Source organism: Saccopteryx leptura, chromosome 3 (genome assembly GCF_036850995.1).
Source record: "Saccopteryx leptura isolate mSacLep1 chromosome 3, mSacLep1_pri_phased_curated, whole genome shotgun sequence".
Lineage (NCBI taxonomy): Eukaryota > Metazoa > Chordata > Mammalia > Chiroptera > Emballonuridae > Saccopteryx > Saccopteryx leptura.
Window position 1 is genome coordinate 164,297,035 of NC_089505.1, and position 12,741 is coordinate 164,309,775.

The following is a 12,741-nucleotide window of genomic DNA, read 5'->3' on the forward strand; positions in this document are numbered from 1 at the left end:
ATTGTATTTCTTCCCGTTTTGTTTTTTTACTTTAAAATAAGATATGTGCAGTGTGCATAGGGATTTGTTCATAGTTTTTTTTGTAGTCCGGCCCTCCAATGGTCTGAGGGACAGTGAACTGGCCCCCTGTGTAAAAAGTTTGGGGACCCCTGGCTTACAGTCTATCTCTACCACTGTCACCCATCCCAATTCCATTTGCTGACCAATGTCTGCTCGTCCTTAAGACTCAGTCAGATGTTACCTTTTCACATAAATTACCTGAGATGACTCCTATTCCAACTTTTAAGTCATCTTTAAGAGTCATTCTTTTAAGTGTTTCTAGAATATCTTTCTTTTACAATATTATAACATTTTCAATATGTATTGTTTTCCTCCAGTTTCCTGTAAGCTTCTTAAAGACAAGAATTGTGTCTTACTCTCATTTTTATTTTCCCACCACTTAGCATAGATGCCTAGAATATAATAGGTACTCAGAAACTATGTATTCAATACCCAGACTAAATGTATATTTCTTCATTATTATAAAAATATACATAGTACGTTATAGTAATAATAACTAGCAATTTTTGAGCACTGTGTGCCAAGCAATTTGCTTAATGATTCATATGCTGCATATTCATTTAAATTGTAACAATATTATGAAGGTAGGTAACACAGATGAGGAAACTAGGTTTTGAGGTAAGACAGTTTTCCCATGTTCATATGGCTAATAAATGGCAAAGCTGGTATTTAAACCCAGATCCTTATGACTCCAGAGCCTGATGTTAAATTAACTACCGTATTTCCCCATGTGTAATGTAAGATGCACCCCTTTCCGAAAAATTTGAGTTGTAAAAGCTGGGTGCATCTTATACAGTGGTTGTAGATTTTTTTACTTGCATTTCCCACTTTTTCATGCTTGTTGAGGAGTTGCATGAATTTTATGATGAATAAAACTTGAGTTCAATAACTTTATGTAATACTTTTTTTTTTCAAATTTCAGGCCTCAAAATTAAGGTGCAACTTATACATGGGAATGTCTTATACGTGGGGAAATACAGTACTTAGATGGAGTTTTACCAGTGTGAAGTCTTAGAGAGTTGGGCCTACTTTCAACTTCCTTTTAAAGTATCAGGACAAGAAAATTTATCAGAGTGAATGAAATATGATAACTGTATTATTATAAGTGGCATGGTATATCATTACATTAAGATATCACAGAGTTATAATATTATTATTTTAAAACTAAAGGAAAAAAATTAGAGTAGTTTTATCCTAAAAATATGACATAGGTAATATGTTCTAGTTATGATATTATGGCACAGAATAAAAATTAAGAAATTAGTTCTGTTTCTATCTTTGTTAACTTTTTTCTAATATTGGTCAAGGCATTTAAAAGAACTATGTAGAACTTACATAGATAATAAATCAATTCTTTTTACTAGTAATATTTTATTGAGGAAAATAATATATAACCAATGTTAAAAAATTTTTGCCAAAAAATAAAATTCTCCCACCCTAACGTGCTAATCTATTTATGCCATTCAAGTCTTGGTCTGTAGAATTACAAATTTGTTTGCTATTTCAGTCATTATAAAGCATGCCTTTTATATTAGACTAGAGGTCTTTTCTTTCAATTGCTTTCATAAGAAGAAGCTTACGAGCTTTTAACACTAACCCTTTGAGTAGTACGAACATTCATGTCCATCCTCGTGCCTCCTGACCACCCAGAGTATGATCGTAACAAAAATTTTTATTTAAAAAATGCGTAAGGCAGCATTAAAAAAAAAGCAAATGTGTATTTTTATTGTTTCCATAAATTGGTTATCAAACAAACATGATTTTAAGTTAGTAAAACCAACTAAATTCAGTTTTTGAAAAAAACTCCCCAGGGTCAGCGAGCATGAAAAATGCTCACTACTCAAAGGGTTAAAATACATTGAGACCTTATCTTCAATATGTAGAATGTATATTTAATTAACTAAACTATGAGGAACATGTATTTTAAAACTAGTTAGCAAAAAATATTAATACCATATCTCTATGTTACATAACTCATGTTTGGTGAACTCTTGATTTTCCAAGGGTTTGCTTTGTATATTTTCCAAACAATACTTAATGTTATTTTATAATGAAGCAAATAAGCCTACTAAAAAGATTGAATTGAGGCTTGACCTGTGTTGGTGCAGTAGATAGAATGTCGACCTGGAATACTGAGGTCACTAGTTCGAAACCTGGGCTTGCCAGGTCAAGGCACATATATACAGGAAGCATCTACTATGAATTAATGCTTCTTGCTCTCCCTTCTCTCTCTTTCTCAGAATCAATAAATAAAATCTATAAAAAAGAAAATTGAATTGAAAAGGTGAAATTGAAGCTTACGATTCCTTTTATAACTTTTTAGCATCACTTGTAATGACAAGAGAAAATAAGTAAATAAAGTATGAAAGTTATTTATTTTTACCTATTAAATAATAAAGTTGTTATTGCACAGTTTTCTCTATACCAATTTTTAAAATCTTTAAAAGCCTTTGGTATCATATATCTTGAGTTTGGTGACCATGTACTAATGTCCAACTTTAATTTTGCTTCTTTAAGGGTATCTTTTGATTCTTAGACTACAGTGTGTCCGTAAAGTCATGATGCACTTTTCACCGGTCACAGGAAAGCAACAAAAGACGATAGAAATGTGAGATCTGCACTAAATAAAAGGAAAACTCTCCCAGTTTCATACCTATTCAGTGCAGTTCAATGTGGGCTCATGCACAGATTTTTTAGGGCTCCTTAGGTAGCTATCCCAGATAGCCTCTACAGACTCGTCACTGACTGATGGCCTACCAGAACGGGGTTTCTCCACCAAACTGCCGGTTTCCCTCAACTGCTTATCCCACCGAGTAATGTTATTCCTTTGTGGTGGCGCTTCGTTATAAACGCGCCGATACTCACGTTGCACTTTGGTCACGGATTCGAATTTAGCGAGCCACAGAACACACTGAACTTTGCTCTGTACCATCCACATCTTGACTGGCATGGCCGTGGGCTGCTCCACTGTATACACGGTGTTACATCATCATCTGCTCATGCGCACATACTGCCACATCATCCTGCAGAAACTGGGAGGGTTTTCCTTTTATTTGGTACAGATTTCACATTTCTATCATCTTTTGTTGCTTTCTTGTGACCAGTCAAAAGTGCACCATGACTTTACGGACACACTGTTTATTTTTCTTTGCTAACAAATATTTAAATTTTTACATTTTTCAGGAATGGGCTATGGAGATAGAACAAGCACTTTTTGTGGCACTCCTGAATTTCTTGCCCCAGAAGTATTAACAGAAACATCCTATACAAGGGCTGTGGATTGGTGGGGCCTTGGTGTACTTATATATGAAATGCTTGTTGGAGAGGTAAGCAGTCAGAAAGAAAAGAGAAAAAAATGATTGAAAGAACAAGGCATGTCATTTATAAAACCACTTAATATGTCTCCTACATAAGTGGAACTTAAGTTTTATAAATATTTAGAATATACCTATGGTTCTATATGACCTTCACTATCTTTTTAGATTTTTGTATTATCTGTGGAATGTGTTACCAGTGTTTCAAAAATAGTTTTGTATATTTTGATATTGCTATGGTTTTATAATTCCAAGATATAATTATATAACTGATCATTTCATAGAAAATAGAGTAACAGGAAAACTAATGAAAAGAATGTTTTCTTTACCTATAAAGAAAAGTCAGCTATACCTTAGTCAAAAATAAATGTTACTTTCAAAAACAGTACAGCGGAATTGGAAAGATTGCCTGACCAGGCGGTGGCGCAGTGGATAGAGCATCAGACTGGGATGCGGAGGACCCAGGTTCGAAGCCCCAAGGTCACCTGCTTGAGCACAGGCTCATATGGTTTGAGCAAGGCTCACCAGCTTGAGCACAAGGTCGCTGGCTCGGGCAAGGGGTTACTCGGTCTACTGTAGCCCCCCGGTCAAGGCACATATGAGAAAGCAATCAATGAACAACTGAGGTGCCACAACAAAGAATTAATGCTTCTCATCTTTCCACCTCTCTCCCAGTCTTTCTATTCCTATCTGTCCCTCTCTCTGTCTCTCTGTGTCTCTGTCACACACACAAAAAAAAAGAATTGGAAAGATTAACTTTTTTGTTTTTACTCTTTTCTTTAGATTAACTTAAAATAAATTTCTAGGGATAACTTAGTTGTACACAGAAATTTCCACCACTTTGCAAATAGTGAATGATATCTAGTAAGTAAAGTAGTAATAAGAGGCTAATCTATTTTTTTATAAATTGTTAGCCGTGATAAATTAGGTTGGAATAGGAAAGAGTCAATATTTATTTAGGCAAGTAATTGAAAACTATTTAGAGGGATTTGGTGATCATGAGATACAAAAAAAATTATCTTATGGCGTTGGTTCTTTGTTCTATAGTTTCCCTAGTGCCAACAACCTGTCTTGTACATTCTTGGCATGAATAAACTAGTAGCTGAATGACTGAATGCCCAAATTATTGAACTTCATAAATTTCTAAAATTTTGCTGTGTGATTGTCACATGATAGCACTTACCCCAGAAGAACAAGTAAGTGATTTTTGTTCATCCAAACAGCAGCCCCATTTGGAAGTCAGAATGTAGTGAATACTTAGAAAAGGTAGAAGAGAAATGGCTAATTAAAATGTTTATCATGGCGTGACCTGTGGTGGCCCAGTGGATCAAGCGTGGACCTGGAACGCTGAGGTTGCTGGTTCAACACCCTGGGCTTGCCTGGTCAAGGCACATATGGGAATTGATGCTTCCTGCTCCTCCCCCCTTCTCTCTCTCTCTCTCTTTAAAATTAATAAATAAAAATCATTTAAAATGTTTATCATGTACTGAGCACTATTCTGTTTGCTTTATAAATGTTAGCTCATTTAATTTTTCAATGACCTTTAATAAGCTCAATACTTATCTTAAAATTTTTCAAATGTATAAATAGAGACAAAAAGAGGTTTAGTCACACAGCTGTCATTTGGTGGAACTTGTATTTTAAACCTGACTGTCTAGCTTCAGAACCTGTTCCTAAACTTGTTCTTTGCTACTTCCAGAATATAACATTGAATCCATCCAACCTTAAGACCAATAGCCTGGAACTGAATTGTTTTACCTCTGTGTAGAAAAGATGCTGTGTTATGGTTTTGTTTTGGGTTTTTTTTGTATTTTTCTGAAGCTGGAAACGGGAGGCAGTCAGACAGACTCCCTCATGCGCCCAACCGGGATCCACCCGGCACGCCCACCAGGGGGCGATGCTCTGCCCATCCGGGGCCTCGCTCTGTTGCGACCAGAGCCACTCTCGCGCCTGGGGCAGAGGCCAAGGAGCCATCCCCAGCGCCCGGGCCATCTTTTTGCTCCAGTGGAGCCTCGGCTGCGGGAGGGGAAGAGAGAGACAGGAAGGAGAGGGGGAGGGATGGAGAAGCAGATGGGTGCCTCTCCTGTGTGCCCTGGCCGGGAATCGAACCTGGGACTTCTGCACGCCAGGCCGACACTCTACCACTGAGCCAACCGGCCAGGGCCTGTGTTATGTTTTAGGATTGAAAGATGTATTTTTCTCCTTAATCCATGGTGGTCTTTACTCTCTAAGCATGCCAGAAGTACTTATAATAGTTGTTTCTATAAACTCTGGCATACTTTAAATTCCTTTTAAGAAGTAACATTTTTGTTGCTTTGTTTTTTAAATGTAGCATTCTATTACTATGAGATTTAATTAAATGAAAAGAACTAATCCTAAAACTCATCAGTATACTTTATAATTTTATAGCACTGGTGAAATTTTAGCAATGCCTTTTTTACCTATGATAAAAGTGAGGTTTGGCTAAAGTTTATGTCTAATTTCTCTATTATTACAAATAATTGAAAACATACTGGATATATCATGCATATTCAAGTTGATATTTGAAATTTTTATTTGTAGAACTGAGGACTGGAAAGACTCCAGGAGTAAATGGTGTGCCAGGTCTCCTTTCCCTGCGCCAAAGGCGGCGTCAGAGAAGTCACCTGAGAGACCGGGTAGATGCTTGGCATCTGGACAGACTTGGATTTTTATATGTGTTTAAAACACATTTGTTATTGTTTTGTTTTTAGCTTATAATCTATTTGCAGAAACAGGAACTTTAACATTTTAATGAATATAGAGGTAGATCTTTGCTATTTAGAGACTTATAGAGTGACAGTTTAAACACAGAATTGACTGATCAAATAAGAAACAAAAATGTTTCATATTACCACTTGATATTCTAATGGAGAGTCTTTGTGAAATTATTTTTTTCTGACTTACCTTGATTCCAGAAAAACTTTATATTGTCCCACATAGTAGGCATTTGACTCATGTATTTTAGCTGAGTGAATGAAGAAAGTTTTGATAACTGAAAAGTTTGAAATATATCTTAGATATGAGCAATAGGTTGGGCAGCTCAGCTTTAGTAAGTTGGGTCCTGAATTTATTTTCACAGAATCTTCAAGTCAAAGATCCCTTTCTTTCCATTGATACTACTTCCTGCTTGTTTTTTACTCTTTAGAATGTTGTAGGAAGCAAGCATTCTGAAATTTTGAGGTAATAAGCCATCTTTTATAGTCACATTTTCAACATGGTTGAGAGTTTATCCCTTTGTATATCAGATTGTTATACTGAATGTAATTTAACTATTTTTTATGACTCAGTTATTATTGTCATGACTAATAATTTTAATACTTTGATGCCTACTGAAATGTCCCAAGACCTATTGTGTATATGCCTGGAAATATGGGGGGGGGCGTGTTTTGTTTTGTTTGTTTTTTTAACAGAGAGAGAAGGACAGATAGGAACAGACAGACAGGAAGGGAGACAGATGAGAAGCATCAATTCTTCGTTGTGGCTCCTTAGTTGTTCATTGATTACTTTCTCATATGTGCCTTGACCAAGGGGCTACAGCTGAGCGAGTGACCCCACGCTCAAGCCAGTGACCTCGGAGTTTTGAACCTTAGTCCTCCGCATCCCAGTCCGACACTGTCCACTGTGCCACCACCTGATCAGACTGGAAAGATGCGGTTTTAGAGTTCTTTTAGATTTATTTTTGTTGGCAGATCCTGCTTAGTACACTTATGATTCCTGCAAAATTTCTAGTTGTGTTTTGTGACGATTAATTTACTATTGGTAGTGAAAATCAAAGTATACCTATATCTGATCTATTTCTACAAACTGCTTTTCTCTGTAGTAACACTTATTACCATGTTCACCTTACCTATTTTCTTCTTTCCACAACATTGAGCTTCTTCAAGAGTGTGTCTATTATCTAAATATTTCCCACTATCTTGTAAATACTTAAATTACTTACTGTCTGGCCAGATAAATGAATAAAATAAAATGAGTGAAATGAAAAATGATAAAATTTGACCAGATTTGTTAAGGTCTATGAAATAAATTTAAGGAAGATTTCAATAAGAGTATATGGTATATCCTTTAGGCAATAGATAGGTATCTGTTGTGGCTCCTTGTCCTTGTTTGTGTGATGTTTTAGTGGGATATTTGTTTATTTATTTTTTTCACTACCTGGTTCTCAATTGTTCTTTGGATAGGTGGTAAGATTTTACTGTACTGAAAATTATTTTGTCTTAACTGAAAGATATTTCTTCTAGTCTCCCTTTCCTGGTGATGATGAAGAGGAGGTTTTTGACAGTATTGTAAATGATGAAGTAAGGTATCCAAGGTTCTTATCTACAGAAGCCATTTCAATAATGAGAAGGGTAAGAATTAATGGTTTATAAACTACTTAAATTTATTATATTGAAGGACATTTCCCAGTAGAACTCTAGAAATTGTTTTTTACTTCATAGATGCATGATTTAGACAACACACATACCAAAATAGATCAAAATCTTTACATATTATGAGATTCTGTGTCAGTGAAGTCACTGGTTTTATTTTAACATTTTTCTTAATGTCATGTTAGCTACTGAGGAGAAATCCAGAGAGGCGCCTTGGAGCTGGTGAGAAAGATGCAGAGGACGTAAAAAAGCACCCATTTTTCCGAGTAAGTATGAAAGTTTGAATTGTTCCTGAAACTGTAGCAATCAGGAGTAGGAAATTAAACTGGTCATTTTTTATTTTGTAATCCAGCTAATTGATTGGAGTGCCCTGATGGACAAAAAAGTAAAGCCGCCCTTTGTACCTACCATTAGAGGACGGGAAGATGTTAGTAATTTTGATGATGAATTTACCTCAGAAGCACCTATTCTGACTCCACCTCGAGAACCAAGGATACTTTCAGAAGAGGAACAAGAAATGTTCAGAGATTTTGACTACATTGCTGATTGGTGTTAAGTTCCTAGACACTGTGAATCCAAGCAGACTGACTGCAAGATGACCTCTTAAAATAGCAGCCCTTCATTTGCTCTCTGTGCCACCAGTAGCTTCTGAGTTTGTTTTTTTAAACACATGAAGATTTGTTTTAAAGTACTTCTAGTTTAACCTTCTTGAAAAGTAGCTTCTTGATGTATTTTCAACATAAATCTGAGCACTGGAAACAGTTTCATGGAGTTTAAGCTGAATGAATATCAGCTGTGAAAGTCTATCACAAATGAGTACTTTTGGATCAATAATCTTAAAAAAAAAAAGGAAAAAGAACACTCTTCTGTAGTCTCTAGTGTTGCCACATGCCTGCCTTAAGTGGAAGGAAATGAATCAGTTAACTTCACTTAGCTCTATTTTTTAGAAGAATAAAAGGGCTTGGGATGCTATTGCTATTCACGCATAGAATGATTCTGTTTGAATAAGGCAAACACTCTTATTTTTTTAACGAAATTACTCTAATATCAAAAAAAGTAGTGGTAGTTTGTGCACATATTTAGGCTTTTTTTAATGAAATGAACTGATATCTTGTTTTATAAATTTTTTATATTTATTAGGAGAAAATTCTTATTGCCTTATCTTTACCAACCATGTAACAGAACCTCATAGCTTTCCAACAGAGCTACTTGCCAAACAGTTTTTTGTTTATTAAACCATGGTGAAATGAACAGGAACAACTAAACATCAGCATTTACTCAATATTTTAAGAATGAGAACTTCTGATTAGCTTGAACCAAGATACTGTGTTACCTGTAAGCATTCCCAAAGTCTAGACAGTCAGTATGCTCAGTCATACCTTATTCCAAAATTTGTGAACTGATTACTGCTCTTTTTGATATTCATTGTACATTTGTCAACGTAGTTCATCTTGTTCTTGTGTCTACTGTAGAAGGGAACTATATCTTTGTTCACACATAGGGTTATTATGGTATACATGCTGTGAACATGTATATGTGCAAGTTGTAATGTATTCTGTGTTGTAGGTTATTATTTAATTTCACCACTTCATCACTTTGTACAGTGGCCAAGCAGACACCTCAGACTCCAGCATGGATGTTAAGTGCATTTGTACATTGTAGGCCACTGGATCCAGATTTTATATTGGCAGTTACTAAGGGCAAAAGCAATATATTGTAACAGAATGTATAAATATTTTTGATAAAACAGTCTATATTTTATAAAAATTATTATAACACTAAAGCTGTACCTCAAAAGTCTCAAAAATAATTGATCAAGTACTTTTTACAACTATCAGAGGATCCTTTTGTGGCTTTTTTTAATGCTCTTACAGGAAAGTCTTTTTGTAAGCCATGACTTTTCCACTTGCCTGGAGTTTTTTGGGTTTTTCTATTTGTTTTGTTTTTCCCTTCTAGTTCATGACTTCATTGTTTTTCCTTAATTCAATAACAACATTTTTGATTCTGTGCTTAGCGTATTAGGGTCATCATTACCTCAGGAATAGCAAGTTGTTAACTAAAGATATTGAATTAACCATTTAATCACAGTGATCTCATGTCTTAAAAATTGTTTAAGTTTAAATCATGAGAAACATGAAAGCACACTTGTTTATAGAGAGATGAGCTAAAAACATTTATAAATACTCTTTAGCCTTGCCAGGGTTTGTTGGCATGTTTTTCTTGTACTCAAGAACAATTAAAATTGTTCAGAGATAACTCATATTTCCTTTTATATTGATTGTTACCCAAGATCTTTTGGGAGATAATCTTGAAGGAGCAATATGTTGTTTCAAGTTTTTTTAAATGCCAGTTAACTTTTGGTAAAAAAACAGTAGAGGATCTTAGCTGGCTTTAATTTAAACAGTATTAACACAACATTAAAAAAAGAACACTAAATACTTTTGAGGTACAGTCTGTTCACCTTTTCTGGTTCTCAAATATGCATAAAAAGCAATATCTAAAATAGGCTTTGAGCATTAAAAACTGACATAACATTTTTGTAACTACACAGTGTACAGAATTTTTTTTTAATTGAAGCCAATCACTAAAAAAAATTATAGGGCAGGGTATATTCACACAATTAAGCTGAAAAAAGCACTAATTTTTTTCTGTAGTTTTAAAAATATATTTTAGTCAGATTTAAAAATTTTAAACTCTAGAGTGTAAATATATTTTGCTATTACTGTATGTGTAAATGACTGCTCAAGCACTTTGTGGGAAAATTAGGATATTTTAGAATGGTACACTATGCATTCAAATGAAATGTGCCTTTACCTATGTCATTCTAAGAAAAAAAGTGTTTTGCAGTCATAAATACCACAAATGCACAAATTAAAGTTTAAATAGATTGTAATTTGTAACTTTGGTTTTAAGTATTATTCCTTTTGGGGAACTCTGTGGGTCAAAATATGCATTACCTTTACCATATTCAAGAGCTCAAAGACTTAACTTTTGTTAGCCTTCCTGCAGGTACTTTTTGTTCTGGGAAAGGGCAAAATCATGAAGATTCACAGCAAGTTGTTCTCTCCATTGGGTATAAGGTAGCATCTTTTATTCAGTGGATATTGATGGAATGCTTTCTGTGTGCTTGACCCTGAGGATAGAAAGGTGGCAGAAACACATCCGTCTTGACAAATAAAGAACAGCATGCATTAATGCTAAATTGCAAGCACCGAATTAAATGTATTTTTTTCTTGTTTGAGGTTAACTCTTGTTCTTTCTGGAAATAGATAAATGTAAACAGAATACTAGACATTATATAATCATTCAAAAAATAGAAATGAAGTATTTTAGAAATATAAAGTGATTCATGCTAGTCCCATAACACAAATTGGGGTCATAATGGAAATTGTTATTATATGTGACTAGGTGAATGCTGCATTATAGATTCAAATCTCACAAAATTTTTGCAGGTTCTGCTGATCTTCCCAAAAAACTTACGGTGAGTATGAGAAACCCAAAGGAACAAATGCCGATCCATGGCTCATAATCTTAATTTAGAATTCTTATTTACCTTCTAGCTGTATTTTGAGGTTTAGTGTTTAAGTTATTAACTGTGTGTGTGTATGTGTGTATATAAAAATATGTATATGATTATATACATATATTAATAGCAAGCTTTAAAATAACTTCTAAGTGTGAAAAATCTTGCATAATTTCTACTTCTTGTATTATGACTAAGTAGAAGCTCCAAAACCTCTATAATCTAAGGAACTTCTTGTCTCATTGATGGTAGGAGTGGTCTCTGGCAGCCTTCCCCCCAAAAACAGCAGACATGAGCATGAATGTGGGCAAGCTAAGGTTTCAGCACCAAGAGTGAAGGAGTGCCCAAGCACAAAAGAGAGACTCCTCAGAGGCTGGCACTGGAAGAAGAGGCCACACAATAGGCCAAAGAAGTAGGAAGTGGGAGAGGGTAAAAGCCAGAATGTCAGGGAGATGGCTTAGGAAATGCCAACACCCAAAAGAAGCAGGGTTGCCAAGGATACATTCCTCTAGCAATACCATTATGAGGATAACCTCACAACTGCAGAATTTATGTTTTGTGCTAAAATCCTCAAGTTCTAGTTTGCAAGTCACTGTTTCCCCAGCAGAATCAGATACTTTCTGAAGGAAAGCTTCTCCAGGATGGGAACAAAGCCTTTTACAAAATGAAGTTAAGTGATACATTGTCAAAGATCACCAAACACAGGAGAGGCAGCAAGCTAACTTGAATGAGAGCCAACAAAAATAGTAAATGTAGATGTCCCTAAAAGATTTTAAATACTAGAATAGTTCAGATACATTATATAAAATAGTTATATATAAAATACTGTGGTACCTTGAGATACAAACAGACCAACGTAGAATTTTTTTAAGATATGAGCTGCAACTCGGTCAGTATTTTTGTTCGAGATCCGAGCAAAATTTCGAGATACAAGTCGTGATTCGGGAAGCTGCCGCTAGTTGGCGCATTGGCGCACAGGTCCAGTATCGTGATATACGAGTTGACTGATTATGAGCTCGGTTACAGAACAAATTAAATTTGTAACTCAAGGTACTACTGTATTTATATACCTAAAATTACTAGGATAAATGTGTAAAATGAAATTTTAAAGAAATTAACATTTTTAAAATTTAAAATGAAAAATATAATTGATCAAATTTGAAACAGTGGAAGAATTAGCAGATTATATAGCTGAAGAGGAAACTGGAGAACTAGAAAACATATCTGTACAGTATAATCAATCCCATATCAACTAAAAGGTAAGGAATTGGAAAATATGAAAGGAAGATTAAGACATTTGAAAGCTAGTAGCAAGGCCTATGAGGGAAGAATGGAAGAGGCAATCTTTAGAAAGATAATGGCTGAAAATCGGCCAGAGATGAAAAATATTCAAGAAGTACAATAGTCTCTATATAGATAGGATAAATATAAATTTATGCATAGAACCATTGTA

The 12,741-nt window shown here is 34.9% G+C and overlaps 1 protein-coding gene across 1 annotated transcript in view; it reads left to right on the forward strand.

Annotated features, from left to right (window-relative positions):
- Window positions 1–10,119, forward strand: part of PKN2 (protein kinase N2) — a 158,142-nt gene extending 148,023 nt beyond the window's left edge. The window contains exons 19-22 of the mRNA XM_066376729.1: window positions 3,244–3,386; window positions 7,637–7,744; window positions 7,951–8,031; window positions 8,118–10,119. Of these exons, the coding sequence (XP_066232826.1) occupies window positions 3,244–3,386; window positions 7,637–7,744; window positions 7,951–8,031; window positions 8,118–8,321 (536 nt within the window). The 3' untranslated portion in view covers window positions 8,322–10,119. The remainder of the gene's footprint in view (window positions 1–3,243; window positions 3,387–7,636; window positions 7,745–7,950; window positions 8,032–8,117) is intronic.
- The last annotated feature ends 2,622 nt before the right edge of the window (window positions 10,120–12,741 follow it).